At 37.3% G+C, this 21,260-nt stretch overlaps 2 protein-coding genes across 2 annotated transcripts in view; both read right to left on the minus strand.

The window, feature by feature from the left end:
- Positions 1–2,300: 2,300 nt before the first annotated feature.
- On the minus strand, positions 2,301–12,299 carry ptk6a (PTK6 protein tyrosine kinase 6a). The gene is made up of 8 exons (XM_052562705.1): positions 11,690–12,299; positions 11,258–11,379; positions 10,689–10,855; positions 8,268–8,436; positions 7,719–7,877; positions 3,286–3,467; positions 3,038–3,191; positions 2,301–2,948 (listed from the first exon to the last, which is right to left on the minus strand). Exons 1-8 carry the CDS (start codon positions 12,028–12,030, stop codon positions 2,722–2,724), a joined length of 1,521 nt encoding a protein of 506 aa, XP_052418665.1. The 5' UTR covers positions 12,031–12,299; the 3' UTR covers positions 2,301–2,721.
- Positions 12,300–12,930: 631 nt separating this feature from the next.
- The window catches only part of nol4la (nucleolar protein 4-like a), a 42,319-nt gene continuing 33,989 nt past the window's right edge, over positions 12,931–21,260 (minus strand). The window contains exons 6-11 of the mRNA XM_052563737.1: positions 20,670–20,959; positions 20,376–20,561; positions 19,304–19,492; positions 18,533–18,652; positions 18,193–18,382; positions 12,931–18,095 (exon numbers count right to left, since the gene is read on the minus strand). Coding sequence (XP_052419697.1) covers positions 17,875–18,095; positions 18,193–18,382; positions 18,533–18,652; positions 19,304–19,492; positions 20,376–20,561; positions 20,670–20,959 — 1,196 coding nt within the window. The 3' untranslated portion in view covers positions 12,931–17,874. The remainder of the gene's footprint in view (positions 18,096–18,192; positions 18,383–18,532; positions 18,653–19,303; positions 19,493–20,375; positions 20,562–20,669; positions 20,960–21,260) is intronic.

A 21,260-nucleotide genomic window follows, 5' to 3' on the forward strand; every position in this document is an offset into this window, starting at 1 on the left:
GTTTTTTTTTTTTTTTTTTTTTTTTGAGTATCCTTTAAAATCCACCACTTTTTCAACGTTTGTTGAAAGCACTTTGCACTCAGAAATGCAATAAAAATCTATCCATAGGTATATTAAGATTAATTTCCAAAGCACAGACATTAATTGATATTAAAATAGAGTATTTAAAAATATGTTGAACACTGAACTAGGAAATTTCCCAGTTTTACAGTATTTTTTTTAAGTGACTTTATTAAATTTTACACAACTCGTCTTGCTATGTTGCGGAAGCACAGCTATTAAAAAACTACATTAAAAGGTAAGATTTTCACTGAAACATATCGCTTAAGGTATCGTGTGCGTGGTGGCCACCCCACACATGCTGCCTTTCGCTTAATGTTCTTATTTGCATGCATGTTTTACAGTCTATGGTTCGCATTATTGCCTTTCGTCTATAAGAATTACTTTGTTTCTTAAAAGAGACGCGCTAAAAACAGCACACGGTCTCAGTCTGCCGTTACAGCGAGCTTCACGAGCGCTACTCACCCGCGCGTCGCGTCCTGGTCGCGTCAAGGTTACTCTGCACAAAGGTGAACACACACACACACAAGTTTGTGTGTACAGACTCGTTCCTGGAAGCGTTACAAGCTGTTCTGTTTGTTTCGGTTTTCAATGATTGGGAACGGTGTTGTGCCGAATTTTGACCCCCTGCCAAATTATTACCCAAAATTCGGCACCACACCTGTTAAACAGGCATTATTAGCATTTCCATACGTCATCCTGTTTATTATTTCAACTTTTTTTTTTTTTTTTTACAGTTCTGTTTATTTGTTAAATATCCTATGTATTTATACTGATAACATGCTATGACTTTTGTCCTTTCTATTATTTTATCTGCTGACATGACTACTTACTGCCCTTGTTGATACCTTCATGAATGAACGCACATCTCACATGTGGATAAATATCACCAGGCAAATATTTGGAGAGGCTGTGCTTTAAACAGCCTCTGAATGATTGGGCATACTTCTAGTCAGACTGACCCAGTCCCGAGAACCTCTAAACATAAAACCATATGGCTACACTGTAAATCTTTGTTTTCTCTTTGCTGTGATTAATGTCTAGCGAAACATCATTGTGTATCTTGCTCAAGATAATAAAGGTGAATTTCAGTTAACTTTGCTAATATATCAATTGGTATTTGTGTATGGGCATGTTTTTACAACTATTTTGTATCGAGAAACATGCTTAGTAACAGTAATTTGTAATACAGATTTATGAATCAAAGTAAAATAAATTCAATTAAAATTTAAATTAAAATAAATAAGATTCCCCGGGAACACATGATATGTAAAAATGTATAGCCTGAATGCACTGTAAGTCGCTTTGGATAAAAGCGTCTGCTAAATGCATACATTTTAGAAATTTAAATGGCACAACACACACCACTTGTTAGAAGAAATAGGGGTTTTGGGCTTCAACAGGGAGTGACTGCTTTGTGAGACAGGGCTGTAAGGGTGTTGTAACACACATTTAAATCTGAGATAAAACTGAAAAGCAGATTAATTATTTAAAAGAAACCAGACATGAAACTATACAAGGCCTATAGGTTATAACCCTCTTAAATTTTGTAGCCCCGCTGCTGAAGTCTGAATGATTGGGTGTCTGATTGCAGAGCACAAGAGGTGTTCAAAATTCTCCAGAGATGTCAGTCATCAGGCAGATGTCACCTTCCTGAACATCCAGTCAGTTTTCCGATTAGTCTGGCCAGGCAAGTCGATTCTATTTCTGCCTGCCATGCACCCACATCATGAACACTTTGTGGCAACACTTGTGTTACTGAGTTTGAATGTCTCCGCAGTGGCAACAATCAGCAGGGTGTGTTGCATATATACATATGTGTGTGTGTGTTTCTACGTACAGTATAAATAGTCCAAAGTCATATCTAATCCAGAATGTCACACAATCACTTTTTTTAATGAAATGCACATTTTCTGGTGTAATGACTAGTATATTTCTGTGGTTTTAAATCATTTAGAGGATCAGTTAGCATCTACTTGTGAACCGACTGCATTGTGCCAACTGAAAACCGCAGTGGAAAGTTTTTAGAGATTGTGTAATAACCTGCGTCCACAGTAACTGGCCAAACTCGTTCTGTTCCGGTTCTTGTGTACACTCAAGTTTAAGAGCTCGTTTGCAGTAGAGAGATTTAAATGGGTCATATTATGAGAAATCCTTCATTTCACTGAACTATAAAAACACTGTGACTTTCAAAGCTCACTAAGTCTTACCCTACTGAAAAACAGATCATTATTGAAATTTTTATTTATTGAAATTTCTAATGCAAAAACAACAACAATAATAATAATAATTTATATTATATACATTAACATTCAGAATGCAGATCTGCTGAAGGGAAGTTATTTTGTAGTATGAAGGTAAAACCTGTTAATAATGAACCTAAAACTGGTTGTATTTGTAAGTCCATGTGATCAATTCGGAAACTTATCTCATCTAAAAATGGTAGTAAAAAAATAATCTTCAGTATCATCCAAGTAGATTTGCGGAATGTTTGATTAAATAAAACGTGAATAATTCACAAATGAAATTAGAAAATAAGCACACAAAAAAGTGAAAGTGTGTGAATACTGTAAAAAGGGGTGCAAATGAGGGGAAAGGTGTTTAGATGTACAAACAACTATTGTTGGGACATTTCCACTCATTTGTCTTCGCATGGCCCTGTTAACTGATGCCTTCTGCTGGATCGGATGTGTTATTGCAGCTCTCAGAGGTCCTCTCCATACTGGAGTTCTCCAGGAGCCTTTTCAGTTCATTGAAATCTGGCCTTTCGTGAGCCGAGTCTTTCCAACACATCAGCATTATGTCATAGATGTGCGATGGGCACTTAGTGGGCGAAGGCATTCTGTACCCTGAGGTGATCACCTTGTACACATCTTGGTTTGAGAAAGCTGCAAAAATTTACATAAAAAAGATGTACTTTAACCTTTCTCAAACCTGCATGAGAAAAAAAGAGACATAAATGATGTATATACTGTACCTGGATACGGGACTCCACCATATGTGAACATTTCATACAGGAGGACCCCAAATGACCAAACATCAGATTTGTTGGAGAACCTTCCATGGCTGATGGCTTCAGGAGCACACCACTTATATGGAATTGTTTTATCTTCAGATGAGTAAAATGGGTCCTGTGAAACAAATGCCCCACATATTTTATTTTAAGCTCATTTTAAGAGTGAATATTTTACACACTATTTTGATTAGCCACAAGGTAATCCTCACCTTGACGATGCGGGCTAGGCCAAAGTCGGCCACTTTACAGATGTAGTTGAGTCCCACTAGAACATTCCGGGCTGCCAGGTCTCTGTGGATGCTGTTCTGCTCCTCAAGGTACGCCATCCCATCAGCCACCTGGCTTGCCATTTCTATCAGTTCCTGCGGTTCCAGGTTCTGCCCCTCCTCACCTGTGAAGGGAAAACTGAAGGAATCATGTCTGTCTGCTTTAAGACTTTAGAAAAACAAGACTCAATCTGAGGACAGCTATTAGATGTGTATATGTGAGTCCCAGTAATTTGTTTATGAAGAAATGCATTTCTAAGCAAAAAATAACAAACAAAACGAAAAACAAAACTTGTTTTTTTTTTGGACTACTTAGTCTTTTATGTACATTTATTAAGGATATCATTATGTTGGCTTGGCAACAAGCCAACATACTGTTATGCTATTTAAACTTCTTCTTTTTCCTCTTTTTCTTATTATTATTTTTCTGACAGAAATTCTGAACGCTACTCCTCCTAGGGCTTTAAAGCCACAAGCCCCAAACTCGGCAGACACCTGCGGGATAGAGCGGTGCTGGTTGCTATATCTTTTCAGACTGATCAGACTTAAAGTTTTTTTTTAATTAATTTTTAAATGTCAAAATACATTACCCATAGACTTACATTGTCTGAGAAAAATTGCGCCCCTAGTTGCAATAACCGAGATTAAAGGGAGGAGTCGGGTTTTGTTTCACTTTTAAACCGGTTAAAAATACCAAGTAAATAATACAATTTCCCTCAAACTGACAAGCTAAACCAACATATCTGATTATTACAGGGGTTAGGGCTCATTAATTATTGATTTCTGGGCAGAGAGCAGTCGAGAGAAGAATCACGGCTGCTCATCTCAGGCTGTCTCCACGGAGCTCACAACGAGCGAATTCATTCTTATTTAAGACCTTTTAAAACGGCGATTGCACGCAATCCACACGTTAGAACACACCAAGAGCTAAATTCAGATGTTTCTGAACTGTTTAAAGTAATAACATGATATATTCGCGGCAGCCAAATGTCCGCGAGCTCGCGATGTATGAACACTTGAAGTCCACATGACAGCCGCGTTTCGGGGCGAGATCGGACAAATAATAATAGGCTACACATTTCATTCACACTGACAAGCTAAACCAACATATGTTATTATTACCGGGTCAGATCTCATTTATAAATTATGTCTCTGGCCAAAGAACAGCGAGAAAGACGAGAGAGAAATGAGCGCGTCATCAGCATTTTTTAAGCGCTTCCAAAAATAATATCACAGCGAATTGCACTAATCCACCCATTAGAACACAACAATAGCAGAATTCAGGTGTTTTTTAACTGTTTATGTGGGCAAAATGAAATATAATTTGACAGCGTGATACAGCTTATGAATAGGCTACTTGATGTCTGGGCAGAGAGAAGTCAGAAAGACGAGAGAAGAATCACGGCTGCTCAGCTCAGGCTGTCTCCACGGAGCTCACAACGAGCGAATTTATTCTTATTTAAGACCTTTTATAATTAAATTATATCGGCGATTGCACGCAATCCACACGTTAGAACACACCAATAGCTGAATTCAGATGTTTCTGAACTGTTTAAAGTAATAACATGATATATTCGCGGCAGCCAAATGTCCGCGAGCTCGCCATGTATTTCTCTGAACAAGTCTAAATAGAGAATTCACAGCCTTTCACATTAAAACCCTGCAGCGAAACGGCACAAAATAATTAGAAGAATATATTATACACATGAAAATGAGTGTTTATATGTGCTTGTGAGATTTTATCTGTCAGGCTGAAGTTCTGAACGTCACATCAATTGCTATCCATCGTCACAACATGATAAAGTCATTTATATATATTTTTAAGAGCTTCTTAAGATATTAATGCACACAATCCACTCATTAGAACAAAACAAGAGCAAAATCCAGGTGTTTGTTGAGCCGTGCAAAACGAAATATCATTTGACATCGAGGGGAAAAAAGTAACTGTAACTCCATGAATACTCAACGAAGAGACATGAGAGATATATCTATAGAAAGCTTGACATGTCTACTTTTAAACCAAACAAGTGCTGCCGAACAAATATTCTGTGATAAAGTAATCCATATCAAAACAACGCAATGCCCTTTTTTCACGTCTAATGTGTGGAAGGCCAAGAGGGTCAAATACACGTGAATTTTAACGTGTCTCTGTGAAGGGTCTACTTTTTTTGGATACAAACATAATAACAACAAAACTTTGGGCACTTATAAAATAAAGATAACAAACAAGGTGTGCTGTCTGCAGCCTTGGTCTGCGCTGATCTTCATTTACAAACACGTCATTAAAATGAACTATAACTCCATGAATACTCAACGAAGAGACATGAGAGATATATCTATAGAAAGCTTGACATGTCTACTTTTAAACTAAACAAGTGCTCCCGAACAAATATTCTGTGATAAAGTAATCCATATCAAAACAAAGCGATGTCCTTTTTTCACGTCTCCTTTCATTATATCTAATGTGTATGGAAGGCCAAGAGGGTCAAATACACGTGAATTTTAACGCGTCAACAACACGTTAAATACGTGTATTTCATGCGTAGACAACACGTATTTAATATTATTTATTTATCGGCGCTGCACAACATGGTAAAGTCATTTATAAAAAATTTTAAGAGCTACTTAAAATACTATATTACTCCAATGTTATATCCAATATTATTTAACGTGTTAAATAGTGTTGTTTACAAGTGAAAAATCAGCAGGTATTTAACATGTATTTCACGTGAAATACACTGAAGTACACCTTAAAAATCAGTTTGAAGAGGTCAATGTCATTGGCTGCTGAGGACTTGGGTCAAACCACTTCTGTGAGCTTAGTGGTTGGGGTGTACCATTCATAGACAGGCAACCACCATTTAACATGCTATAGATCAGCTTATTCAGCCTTATTATTTAGTCTTTTTTCGTAACTATTTTGTATAGCCTATAGAAATAATATATTTAAGTTTCAGTTTTATGAAATATTTATTTTTTAATAAATATTAATTAAAATTTTGTGGTGATAGTATAACGTTTATAAAAGTTACAGTATTTTGTAATGAAACAGGACTTTTTGTTTAGCTCTTGACTCACCGAAGTATACTATATATAGTGTCCCTTCTTTAATTTTTCAGTAGTGTGATAACTTAAAATATGTTGTCAGTACTATTAAAATTGATTATGGTTTTTGCATGACTTATTTCGCATTCAGCTAGACAACCCTGTCGTAGCTGTTATCATAGCCTAGGCTTTTTATTAAAAAAGAAAACAGCAAGGGACCATGGAAAAAGACTGTTGCAGGTGTATTTTTTATGGTATTTATTATTTTTTATTTTTTGCAGTGAGGCAACTCAAGTATGTTGGGCATACAAGTACTGTGGCTCTTTTGCCCCATGGCCAAGATGGCCAAGCCAACATCAAAGTTAGTTCACTAACTTTTAATTCTAGTTATTATTGTTATCATTATTAAACATGAACGAACATCAGAGAGGAAAAAAAAATCTCTCATGCAGTTGCTCAGTTAATCTGTTTTTATAATTACCGAAATATATCTATAAAACAGCTTGTAAAGATGTCTAAAGCAACATTTACCTCAGGAAAATCATTTATATACTTAGCTCATTATAAATACATTGTAGATTTTGTAGAACTTTGTAGAAGAGCCAACATTTTAAATATACATTAAATATGTGCACTAATATATTATATAAAAGCATTACATTTTTTACCTTATACCGATTTCCCAATAAAAAAAATGTATGTTTGAATAAATCTCATAATTCTAAAAAAAATGTTTGGCATCTTTAGAGGCCCTTATCTCAGAAACAAGTTTTTTGTGACATATGATATTTAAATTATTATATCTCAACAACTGTTTGGAGTAGAAACAATGGTATCATTGATTGGTATCAAAGACTTAAAACAAGAATTTCAATTATATGAGAATAGGGAGGTCCACCTTACAGCTATAACAATAACAACTACAAAACAACTTGGAAGCACTTTCAAAAAAAATGTTCAGCTGATGAATATTATAAAAAAGCATTAACAGCCAGTCAGAATCTATTCAAGTTAACAGAGCAGGTCACAGAACAGCAGTTCGCACTCACAATAAACAGAGCATTATCACGCGTTGGTGTGGACACCAATATAGTTATAATTATGGTTATCTTCATTGTTATTGTTTTTAGTGTGACTGGGCCTTTAGATTTTATACTTTCACATTCAGTGCATAAAACTCAAAAAGTGTTTGTGGTCGAAACAGGTCAAAATGATGCACAAGGTCACATATAATTACCCTTATTGACATATTACAGTAAACGTTTAAAGCCGATGTCAAAAAAAACATTCATATTTACTGGGCTGATGTTAGATAATAAAGAGGTTGTGACCTCGGAGGAAACTGAGCAGGTTGCCTTTTTCCATAAGCTCAGTGATGATGTAGAAGGGGGTGGAGCTTGTGCAGACGGCAAAGAGTGTGATGAGATGTCTGTGCCTCAGCTTTTTCAGTATTTGAGTCTCCCACAGGAACTCCCTGTGATCGAGAGACTCTAGAGGAAGAGTAGGAAAGAGATAGAGCACCTCAGATAAGCATCAGTACAACAATAGTGTGCTGGAGCAATAGAGTGTGTATTAATACATCTGTCAAAATACAAAAAATGTACTCGTTCAGGGGAATTTTTCACTAATAGGCTTAAGATGTATTCTTCAAGAGTTTTCATTGTGCTACGTGCTCTATTGGATATAGGTTATGAGGGGAGTAGACTATGATCTCATTCCTCCAGCTCTCACAGTCACAGAACAAGAAACACAGCATTTCTCACATTCACACAGTATCAGGAACAGAAAACAAGTTGGCAAAGAAAAAGTAACCCATTCTATTTGAAATATCCATAAGACTTCATTTAGCCTTCTTTCCTATTTACATGCATCAACCCTACCGTTGTTTTTGAGGACCTTGATGGCCACATTGACCATGCCTTTCCATTTTCCACGATAAACATCAGCAAAGTATCCTTTGCCAAGCTCCTCTTCCAGAGTGAATTCCTCTTTAGGTAACTCCCATTCATCTACTGTTTGGTGGGAAAGATCCTGAGGTTTTGGTTCTGGCTGTTAGTATAAGAAGAAAGAAATAAACTCTGTAATGGAAGTGTGCAGTAATACAGACAAATGCATTCAGTTAAATATACATATTGTACATTCAGTTGTGGTAATAATTCAGTTTGCTGATATACAGGAATCTCTCTCTCTATATATATATAATATATAGGCAGAATATGTAGGGGTTGGATTAAATAATTTGACCATGCAGGCCTTAAAACAGCATCAAACCTTCTTAGAATAGCTTCATACAACTTTTGATTAGTCTTCAGGTGTATGTATCTATAATCAATGCCAGTTGATAAATAAAACAATCTCAGTTTTTTCTGTAGTCTACACAAATTAGATTAACCCCAATAATAATAATGGCTGTTCTCATTGTTTTGTCCAACCCCAGTATGTGTGAAATATTGGGCCTGCGAGTAAATTCAACATGACTAGTTATTTAAAGGGGTCATATAAGGCTTTTTAAAAGATCATTATTTTGTGTATTTGGTGTAACAGAATATGTTGACATGCTTTAATGTTAAAAAAAAAACATTATTTTTCAAACACTATACATTATTGTAGGTCCTCTATGCTCCGCCTCTCTCAAAGGTGTAGTTTTCTACAAAGTCCCTCCGTCTGACAAGCGCAGTCTGCTCTTATTGACAAATTGACCCAATGCATTGTGATTGGGCAAACACTGCCCCTTTCCATAACCGCGAGCTTCATCTTTCAAAATAAATCTAAAGACGATTAATAATGTCTTTAGTTGAACCATCAGTTCAAGCCTGTAAGGGATACAGAGTCGTGTGATGGACACAGTGTTTGCAGTACACAAGCCATGGACAGTTAAGGCAGCTGATTCCACTGCGTGACCGTCTCTCTCTCTCTCGCTCACACACACGCACACAGACACGCACACCCGCACACACAGGACGAGCAAAACTATGCATTTGAACAGTAAATAGGAAATACTTAAACTAATAACAAAACATACTTGTACAGTCACTGATTCAGAAGCACCAGATTGTCGTAGCAAAGTCAAAATTGCCTCCTCTCCTAGGTTTACGAAACGGTCGTCCATAAAATGCGTTGCTGTTCTGTTGTGAGTAATCTTAAAAATTCCTAAATGCATCTACTTTCAGAAGGCCAAATAAAGTGCTTTTGCTTTCGCCTAAAAACACACAGCATCTCCCTGACATGGCTGCATCAACACTAACTGTGGTTACTGAAACTACGGCTTCTTTCGTTGTGTGATCATTTGGTTGGCATTATGCAAATATTTCCACATAGTGACATAGACATGTGGGGGCGTGTTAGAATGAGCTGTTTTAATGGGGATGGCAGAGTCTTAAATTTGATAAAGAATATCTCTTTGGTTTTGAGACGTTAGTCTTTGCAAGCTTCAAAATGGATACAAAAGCATCATAGTGTGAAGGAATCATTGAATCAGATGATTCATTGATTAGAATGAAAAGAGGGATTTGTTCATGAATTGTATAGAACTGCTCTTATGAACTTGCAAAAGACAGAATTGCCGTAAATGTCAAGAATGTAGGAGATAAACTATGTATTTGATGACTTTGGAAGACTTGAAATATTCTACGGAGATCATGTGGCTCACTTTTATTATACTTTTTAGCTATTTTAAAGTTTGACAGTGAAGGAGTGATAATCAGAAAGGAGTATAATCAAAGTTATTCATCAAGTTATTAATATTGAATGAAGTTATTTGTTACTATATATTAATAAATAGTAAGACATCAAAATGTATCTACATATCTTTCCACCTTGCAGTTGAGGAGTTGAACTCTGTAACAGTAAGCTCTTTTGCCATGTCTGCCATGTCACAGAGGTCGAGTTTAACATCCATGTGTGGAGATTTTTAAGTTTATCTGTTTCAACCAATCAGAATCCTCCGGACCTGTGCCTTGATGTAATTAGTAACCCATGATAGAATTTAATTGCTGGTGATTTGAACATGTACGCTGAGCTGAAACTACAAACTATTTAATTCAGTAAACTATACTTCAATTGATTGCATCTCTGACTCCTGGTCGTCATTTCATCAACCGGTCCTTTGGGTTTAACTGTAAATTCCCCTACAACAGCATCAATCCTATTATAACTTTTGTACAAGAGTGGCCAGCGTATTCTTCAAAAATGTACCTATTGTGTTTAACAGAAGAAAGCAAATTGTTTGAAAAAAAAAAAAAAAAAACATGATGTATGTAAACAATGTCAAATTTTACTTGAATGATTTGTCTTTCACTCACCCGTGCACATGGCTGTGTGAGACAGATACCACAGCTCATTATGTTTGTCTTATAGTGCTCCACCAGATTCTCCAGGCTCTGAAACATCAGACTCTGATCCAAATAGAAACTTGCATTCTGATTCCGATGGACCACAATGTGTTTCACTACCCTGTCACTAATTAACACTGATGGAATGATGCACAAAGGGATAGAGATAGTAGAGGAGCACTGTTAACAGATGTTCTGATGAACTGCATCTAACATGAATTAACCCAGTGTTTCCCAACACTGTTCCTTGAGGCACACCAACAATTTACATTTTTGAACTTTTCCAAATAAAACACACTTTAATCAGTGTAATCTACAGGAATAGGGTTGGAAAGAAGAACATGTTTGGACTATAAGCACAGCAGGTCTAATTATAACCTGATTGACCACATTTCCAGTGTAACAAAAAGCGAATGCCTCAAAGATTAATTTACTACATCATAACAATGATGTTGGATATGCAGTGTTACTTTTATAGGCTAATAGCATGGACAGAACTGGATGTAAGACCAAATTAAATAGACACAACGATTACATACCTGATAATACACACCCTATGTGATCTTTTTCACTGTGTCGCAACAAAAAAGCACCAACTCCATTCCCTGGAGCCAGCAGCAAATTCTGGGTCTCAAAGCGGTTCAGCGTCCCAAAATACCAACTAAAGAAGAACACAGTTGTTCAGATGTTGCACACAGGTCTCAAACCCAAACCACATTGGGACAGGACAGGAGTTGGGGCAGGAAAAATATGACAATTGAAAAAAAAACTCTGAATTGACATTGCTTTTAGTCATAAAGGTGTTCATTTTGTTGTTAGATAAGTACTGAAAAAAATGTTTATTTAAATTTTTACATATACTTATTTATCAGATTATTTATAAAGCCAACCTAGAGTGTCTGTGGGTTGTTTTTACTGACAGAGTAGATGGTCTAAGAAAAAAAGAATAGAAAAAATAGTAGCCTACTTACGGTTGCTCTTTCACCGTCTTCCTTCTCGCTAGGTAATTTTGAGGAACGAAGCCCTTGTTTGTCACCCTTCCGTTGCTGTCCAGTTTAACGGCAGTCCACCAGTCACCCTGACGCTCGCAGATTCGGAACTGCTCTCCTTTCTGGAAGGACAGTTCCTCGTCCGCGCGAGCCTGGAAGGGCCACAGCGCCGTGTAGATTTCACCGGCGGGCTCAGAAGAAGGCGGATTCGAAGCAAGTTTGGTGGTATTCGCTGGTTTTTCAACTTCGGTCTTAGATGACCCGAACAGTCTCTCACAAAGCGCCCCCAAACTGAGGCACGAGCGGCTCCCGTCATTGGACATTTCATTTGAATGTGAATCGATGCCTGTAACAGGTTCCGGACTGATGGTACGTGGAAGCTAAGTCTTCTACCGGCAAATGACTAAACACGAGTGAAAGAGCTGGGAGGAGCACACACAGGTGTGCCTCAACCGCCGTCAATCTGGACAGTATTTTTGACAGCGCCTGTAGCCCTGTACCCAAGAAAGCTATTTAATTATGCAGCACAATCAGATTTGAGACACGGCCAAATGTGAATCGCGTTTGAAACTCGGCTAGCTTTACACTTCTTAAAGTTTAGATCCGGAATAGTATGTACTGTTCATATATGACAGAAACGATTAATTTCCTAAATGTAAAATGTGAGCAAGATTAGACAGATATTTGTCGATTTTACTTCTTATAGGCCTAATATGTAGAATTAATTTATGTAAATTGGGAGACTGTTCCTATTTGCCTTTGAGATTAAATTATCTTTGCCATTATGTAAAACATAGATTTTGTACTCTTGTATACAGTATTGCATAAAAAAGATACTTGAGCCACCATATGGAGTTTCACTGTTTTCAGACGCTGCCAGAACCATTCTAGGCTCTCAGAATTTCTAGGCTCTTTTAAAAAATGGCAGTTTTCAAAACCGTTAAAAGTTTCTGCTAGAACTCTAATAGAGTGTCCGCAGTTCTTCCAGTAATGCTTTCATAAGGAAAACGTTTTAGGCTCCAATTAAAGCAGTCTAGAGTTTCTCCAAATGGTAGCACTGTGTGTTGTGGGCTGAGGAACTCTTAACAGTGCTTCAATTTTTACATTGCATACTGCTCTGGGAAAACAACAAAGCTACAAAAACACCTGCTCTTCATTCTGGTGACATAGGACAAGAAAACAGAGATCATGGCTACTGAAAGAAAGGCAGACTGCAATGTGACTTCAGTTCACAGATTTTATTCAGACAGCTCTGGAGGAAAGAGCAACTCGGGTTGCAGGTGCTTTCTCTGACCACAGCGATGACACCACACTGAAAACTTTAAAATGTCTTAGAATGAGTCTCTCGGCAAAGTGATATGTAAAAGGCAGGAAATTCACCCACCTGTGCTTTTTCATTTTTCTTCTTTTCTTTGTTTTTACATTAAACAAACAGAATTGAATTTCACCTGCCATATTCTCCATCTTTTAGGCAGTTCACATATATTTATATATATAATTATGTTTATCAACACTTTTCTAAAGAACTCAAATATTCAGCCACATGTACTGGATTCACTTTGAAATCACAATAAATATATATATAAAAAAACAAAACACATACATAGCAAATCCAATATAATCGGGTTGATATTGGAGAGAGGGAGGACTCGTCAGCCAAGACGTAGAGACCTGGTTAAAAAAAGTAACACAGATCCAAAGGGTTCCTGAGGTTTGCATGTGTCCCGTACATAAGAACAGTGCAAGGGGAATGGCTTTCTGACTCACTAGGAGGCTTCTGACTGAGGTCAAAGAGCACAGATCAGCTGGTTTATGAGTTGGGTGAATCTGCCCAACCGAAACACAATGCCCCAGTCTATATTCCCAATAATATAAAAAAATGACATGACATCAAGAGTTTTGTCTTCAGATTTTTCTCTAGAACAAGCATAAATAACTAGGGGACTACTGTAAGGGGGCATTTTACTCCCACATTTGTGGAGAAGAAAATTAGTGGTGCCCTTTGAGCTGATGATAAGTCCCTCCTCTCTCTCGTCCTCGGCATCTACCATCAGTAGTGACAACCACACGTCTAAAGGCCCTTACACAGACAACGTTTTGAACTGGATGTGAAACTGAAGTTGTTTGACAAAGGAAAAAACAAAAGCAATTTACACAATGTTCTTAATCGTCTTTAAAAACCATTTGCATGGATTAAAGCAACTTGAGAAAATAAATACGCAGAGATTGATGCACAAAAGTGTGCAAAGGCCTTTACTGTGGTTTAAGTTAAGCACGTCCATGTTCTCCTCCATTCATATTTGATTTAAAGTAAAAAGCACATTGTGGGATCACGACAGGACGATAGGCAGGGCTTTACTAGGACAAACAAAACCAACAACAACAGAAATTAAAGCAACAACAAAAAATATCTTAAATTCTGTACATGTAAACATCACACACTTCCACTGAGTCAAAAAACCAGAAAGAAATCATACAAAGCTTCACATTGGTATACAAAGAGAAACTGAGCTTCAGCCTACAGTTTCTAATAAGTACAGGATTAAAAACAAATCAAATACCATAATCATAATAATATTACAAAGCACCACAAAATTAAAATATATCACAGGCAATGGTTGTTACCACATTTGATTGCAGAGTTTAGCTGCACGGTTAAAAAAAAAAGTTGTAGAATTTCTTTCCTTTTCCTTTTTCTTTTCATGTGTCATGTGTTCACCAACCTCAGATGTCCAGACAGCTTACACTTCTAATGTCATTTAGAAACAAAATGTACAAAACAAAGAGCAAAAAATCAGAGCAAACAAAGATCAATGACCTGGTACAACTTTCGAACTCTCAGTACACCAACACATTTATGGTGTGAGTAAATTCAAATGCTCGCTTTCTTGCAATCACCAAATAATTAGAATAAGCCCAGACACATTTTTCTTTCCTCAACTCAAAGCCCAATGTTTGACGGGTTCACATTCTCCTGCATGGTGTAAGGGAACAAATAATTACAATATAAAGCAAATAAAGACAGAACATTATGGCTTGAGAATGATCAGCTGCATTTCATAATTTAGGATAATTTAGTTGGTTTTAAGGCTCCATCCCATAAACATTTTTCCTTCGCGGATTGTAAAGTGCTACTATGTTAACCAATTTAATCATTTATAAAGTGTAACATCTGAATATAACTTAACTAATGATCCTGCACATATAATTTCATTTGTTTATCAATGAATCTATTTCAATGAGTAACAAGTAAGAGGTAATAAGCAGGCTTTGAGCCATGTATCAACTGTAACTAAGCTGTTGAAGAACTTTTTTCTCTTTAGAAGTTGTGTCATTTGGATGTCGTATTCAGTCATTTGGAGACCAATCTGAGATGCATGTTTTACATTTGGAATATTGAGACTCACAACATTGATTCCCTTCAGTGTTCTACAACCAGAGTATTTAAAGAAAAAGTCAACAAAAAATATATTTAATTTACTAAATAAAAAAGTTACACAAAACAACAAATAAAGCACAACTGGAATGGCAAGACAGAAATAAATATATCCAGATAATAAAAAAAAGAATGTTTGCAGCTAAACAGAGGAAAATGCTCTGTTCCGCATAATCATGTTGCAGAGTGAGGACACGGTTCAAGCTATGGCTACAAGACTTGAAGGCCCTGTATTGTCACCACTCCACTAAAGGCTAGAGAATCAGAGTGAGACCCAACACAACAACGCTATGCCGTTTTCCGAGGGATCAAGTCACAATTGTTCAGGATTGTCTTTTGCTTTTTTTTTAATACAGTTTTTAACAATGGCATTTGTGAACATGAGAAAATGCAGGCAGGAGGAAGAATGAGGCTGGTGTTTGAGGGGCAATGCATCGTCAATGTTCTACACTCGGTTCCTGCGGATGATGCTACCTTAGTCCACCAATCAATGCCTCTTTAAGCTCTTGGGTGTTGCTGACTGAAAGCAAAGGATGTCACCGTTGTTTCCCTTCTGCTAATATTAGGTCCTTTCTCTCAAACTCACTATATATATATACAGCAATTTGTGCCAATAAGATGTTAAGTCCCTCTGTTTTGATTGGTCCCTGTGAAGATGAAAGTGTCTCAGTCATGAGGTTAGAAAAAAAAGAGCAGCATTCACAACTTAACAGAATGTGTTTTCGATGCAGTGCAGGATGGGGACTGCAGTCCTTGTTCTTTTTTTCCGTTTTTTTTAACAAGTCAATCTACGGCCCTCTTGTCTGGGAGGTCAATGTCGCTCGTGTTCCTGTGAGTAATTTTCCTACAGTGCATGGAGGTTTGCCAAGGCAATCGAGCATTTAAGTTCAAAGTGTTCAACTCAGCACAGCTTCATTTGCATAATGTCCAACATTCCCAACCAATAGAATTTCAGCATCTTCTTTTTTTTTTGCAACCACTAATCACCATTTATTTTCGCAGTCTTTTAAGTGTGCATGTGTAAGCTAGGATGAAATTTCTTAAATTTGAATGAGGAATATATATATATATATATATATATATATATATATATATATATATATATATATATATATATATATATATATATATGTACAAAAGACATCTGTTAATGTGTTTCTGAATGAAAACACACTATAACGATTATCATCTACATTGCACCTTCTCCCCAAACCTCATTAGCATTGAACAGAAGAAGAGAGATCTTACAAAAACCCTTTTCTCTTAGATCTGTTCTATATCTAAAATGGCTAAATCTGGAGCAAATGCTGCGTGGATATGTCTATGGTAAAAGAACAACTAATACATCTGAGGAACTTTTCAAATTCTATAAAACAAGATGCCATTGACATATAGGAACCTAATCTATGTATTTTGTGCCATAGCGTAAACTTTAGGCAGGAGATGACATCATTCTGTGTAGGTTTTGGGCATCACTCCTAAATTTACAGCTATTTTTTGTTTTTTTTGTGTGCGTGTGTGTGTGTGTCTGAAAAGTCTGAACTCTCTGTGGTGGACTGATAGCTCTCACTGTGTGATTGTGCTCTGTGCAAGACACTTGCAATGCTGCTGTGAGTACAGACACCTCTTGCTTTGTGTTCTGATCATCTCATCATAAAACCACGTTTAACAAGACATCTCAGCCCTCCGAAAAGGATTAAACCTCGCTGGACTCAAAGGTAAGGAAATTTGATAAAGACACTATCATGGACATAAAGCTGTCATGAGCAATGTGTGATAGGTAGGTTTATAGAAAGAGCATGGGCAGTTTGGGGGATATCGGGGGGATTTGAGTGTCTGAAACTGTTTTATCTTTGATTTTGTAAAGCTTAGAAATAAACTTATCTTCATAAATACATTAATAAATTAAATCATTTACTAAATTATATTAATAAATATATGATATTTTTATTAATTATATTGTTGTGGGCAAAATTCGCCTTTTTCTGTTCTGTGTCAATAAATTTTGTTTGCTGTGCACAAGAATCAACAAGATACTTCAAGTGCCTTAAACACTGATTCTAGTGACTGCAGTTTATTCTTTTATGTGCATTAACAAGTCTGTGTAAAGCACCTTATATAGTTTCAGCCAAAAAATAATACTTACCAAGTGCCAAATACAAGTTCAGTTTGGCTGGTCATTTTATTTAGAATGGTAACATAATACATGGTTTTTATTTTAACATTTTACTACAGTGCAATAAAAGGTTAAAATTAAATCCATGTTTTATGTTGGCGTTCCAGATAAAGTTACCAGTTATTCATGGTTACACCTCAAGGTTTTTATCTAACAACCCCGTAATTACTTTAAAGTTTTTATGAGAGGTAGCGTTTCATATAAATATTGGAAACAATGACCTGTGCTTTGCTTTTTACTGAAATCAATAATATAATAATAATAATAAGTAATTTACATTTAAATAAAATGTTGTGTTATGTTTTTAAAAAATTAGCAAATTACAGGTTCATGGCCAGTGAACCATGTTCTTAATATTTTACCCTGTATGTGCGTTTCAGACACCGCTTCTTCTGATCCCCCCATTTTGCTCCCCCTAAGTGGTGTCAAACTCCGCCTATGGGCTTTAGGTGTATATGTGTTTAAGTGCACATAGCTACATGTAACTTTCCTGTCATAGTGTGCATTTTTGTGTGTGTTAAAGAGAGACGGGCAGCACCAGCCTGTGTGCAGTTCTCAGTTCTGCTGCAGTATGAGGTTCTCGAGCTCGTCAGCAGAGCGGAGCAGGAAGGCCGCAGACTCACGGTAACCCGCAATCAGTTGCCGAACAGCCGTGACCTCGGGCGGGCTGAGCTGGGCAGATGCCCCTCCGCCCCCTCCACCCTGACCATGACTGTTTGAACTGGAGGAGGACGTGCTGTTGGATGCCAAAGATTTCATACTGAGATCAGTGGGACCTAAAAAAAAAACAAAGGGACATATATATAAAATAGTTATCCAGTAGATCTATAGAAAATACTGGAATAGGGTTATTACAATATGCGTTTCACCCACCATTGGTTTGTGTTGTGCCATTGTTTTGGAGGTTGTTGCCAATGGTCCCGTATCCACGGAAACTGTAATTAAGTCCACCATTGGTGTAGAGTTGGTCCTGGGAGTAGGCCGAGGCGGCCAGTGTGAAGCCTGAGTTAGCCAGAGCAGCCGGATCTCTGGAGTTAGGCTTGTCTGCTGCAAATGACTCATCCTGTATGGACAAAATGGAAGGACAAAGAGAAGCGATAAGGCAAAGAAAGACACAGATATCTCACCAAGTAATCTAAAAACCAATCAACATTTTCTTGGAATGCATTCAATTTGATTTAATATCTAGAGATCAGTGCCCACATGCACTCACATGGGCCTGATAGATGTCAAGGCGCATCCTCTTCGCAGCATTCCGTGTTTCGCTCTCACATGCTGCTGCAAGGATGTTCTCAGCCATGGCGGAGGTGAGGTGAGGGGGTGTGGGCCGTGTCTGACGCCATCGGAGAGGGCAGAAAGCAAAGGTCACCACCTTATGAATTTCTTACAATGTTCTAATCTTGTAGGATGTTGTTTTTAAGTCATATTATAATTTAAACTGTAGTAAAAATCTGTATTATTTTAGCCTTTCTCTGGAACTGAACTCATTCAAATGGATATTTTATTAAAAAGTTAACGAAAGATCATTTAAAAGGGAAAATAACAGTAAAGACATACATCCTTCTTGTTGCAACTACTCATATACATTCAAGTAAAAAAAAAACAAAAAAACATTTGATTTCAGTAATTCTTTGTCTCTACTAGTACAATCGTTTCCCGAAATGCCTGTTTTACAACATTTAATTCAAATGAGATGCAGAAAATAAGTCCAAAATAAGGTCATGGAGCTAATAAGTTGAATCAGAGTTGGTAAATAATAATGTTCAGTGCTGTGATCCTCAAGTACCAGGGTTAAAAATTGACTGGCTGTGACCGTATCAGCCACTAGAGGTCAGTAGTTTGCTATATGTAGCAGAAAAATAATCAAGCTTGAATTTGATTTGATACATTTTAGATTGTCTGTGGTATTGTCATAGCACAGTTAATTATGGCAGATGTGCGTGTTTGTTTGTCAGCAAATTCCCATGATTCCTAATTCCCCTACCTCAAAGCCACCCTTCTTCATGCGGCGACAGGATTTGAGGTAGGTTCGGATACGCTTGCGAGCACGTTCTTGGAACTCTGGGAACTGGCGGCTGCAGGACTCGATGATGGCCTGGATTTTCTCTTTGGGCTGCTTTGAGATTGGAACCATCCGGTCTAAGTTCTCATCCACAAACAACCGCACAAACATCTGAAAACAAAGAAATATAAGAGCAGTCCAGCAAATGAAATAGAAAAGAATAGAGCATATAACAGGAAAATAATTGTATTTAATTTAATCTGATGTTTGTCATTAAGGTGTAAGCATGAAGAGGGAAGAGAAATGTAACTGGAGAAACTTTTACTTCAACTTTGAGAGGAAAATAATCATTAGGGTTCAGCAGGGCACCGAGTTGTTTCTATTTTTATTCAAATGATTTTTTTCCCTCAATGTAATTTATATTACCAGCATAACAATTTGAGAGAAAGGTGGAAATTAAAAAGTCAATATAAGAATTTCTGTATGTCTTCATACTTGTTTTCTCAAGCTGCATGAACTCCACCAGTCTGTGTAAAACCTGACGATCATATTAATTAGAATAATATAATTTAAGTGCTAAATTTTTTACATTAGGTTTAAACTAGTTTTTCAGTCTTATTTTGGATTTTTACTTATTTCCAGTAACTAATTTTAGAACCCAAACCTAGTTACCAAGGCAACATTTAAAACTTTTTAGTTTGAGTTTTCGCCAAATATTTCTATTTTATTTCTGCTGTATTTCAATTAACATAAATGTTTTGAATAGATTTAGCTTTGGTCCCAATCCAGACCACCATGATTTAAGAACAGCTCCAAATAAATAAATTGTTCTTATTCATTTTTCGTAAATTGCATTTCTTTGCTATACATTTTAAAAAGATTACACTGTTTTTGAATCCCTGTCTGTCAAATGTGTTTTTCAGACTTTTGGACTCCACTGTACCTCCAAAAATAAGCTATGTAGGTAACTGAAGCTTAATAGCTAGAAAATACCAAATCTAATGTCCACTATAAGAAATATGAGCGATAAAATAGTTAAGGGAATCAGTCTCACATTAAAAGCTTTAAGTCGTTCAGGGTCCAGGCCCTCGGCGTCATTTATCTTGTCACTGTCATCATGGTCATCGTGATCGTCGTCATCATCATCTATGACCTGTGAGCGGCCGGGGGTCATGTCCTCCCCGCACGTGCTCAGTTCCGTCTTGACAGAGTCATAGCTTCCTGAGCTGTACTGAGGGGACTGTACAACAAACAGTATGTCAGAATCTGAACACCATTATACATACTATTATTTTACATTTGAACATTACAATTCTTAATAATAATACGGAAAAATGTTGTCTCATACCTTGTTACCGTACTCAGTTTTGACGGGGAATTTTCTGTTGGGGTCAGATGTGTAGGATCCGAGTGTGAGTCTGTCGCTCAGGTTGACAGGCTGCTGTCCCTCCTGCGATGAAGAGGACGATGAAGTGTTGCTGAAGTCCAGTGGCGCTGCGGCACCATTACCGTTCACCTCTCCGTATGGAACCACCCCCTCAGATGCAGGAACTCCTCCTGTCGCCATGGCAGCACCGCCAGGTGGAGTCAGTGCAGGCAGACCGTTCGCTGTGCTGCCATTCTCTGAAGAGGAATCATCTGAGAGACAGACACAGAAAGAAATGTTTGAATGCGTGTTCATAAAGTCACACATGTGGATGTGGGGTCTAGCTGTATGTGCGTCAGTGTGTGTCTCATGGAGGAAGGAGAGTGTGCTGTGTGAAGGTGTTTGTGTGGACATTGGGGTCAACTGTCAAAGCAGTGGAAGGCAGCAGAGGTGAAGAGAGAGACGGCTGGGATGAGATGGGTGTGGGGTTCTGCCAGAGTCTTCTGACTGGACAGGAGGAAGCATTCGGAAAAACAGAGCTTACAGGTCAAGAGGCGAAAGATGAAAAAGAAA

The sequence above is a fragment of the Carassius gibelio genome, chromosome B8 (assembly GCF_023724105.1).
Source record: "Carassius gibelio isolate Cgi1373 ecotype wild population from Czech Republic chromosome B8, carGib1.2-hapl.c, whole genome shotgun sequence".
Lineage (NCBI taxonomy): Eukaryota > Metazoa > Chordata > Actinopteri > Cypriniformes > Cyprinidae > Carassius > Carassius gibelio.

Bases quoted from the DNA above. Each gene is read 5' to 3' on its own strand.
- ptk6a (XM_052562705.1), bottom strand. From the start codon at position 12,030: ATGTCCAATGACGGGAGCCGCTCGTGCCTCAGTTTGGGGGCGCTTTGT. The intron at 11,380-11,689 runs GTAAGTAGGCTA...GTTCTTCTTTAG, and splicing joins AAGACGGTGAAAGAGCAACC to TTGGTATTTTGGGACGCTGA. The intron at 10,856-11,257 runs GTATGTAATCGT...TCATTCCATCAG, and splicing joins CATAGGGTGTGTATTATCAG to TGTTAATTAGTGACAGGGTA.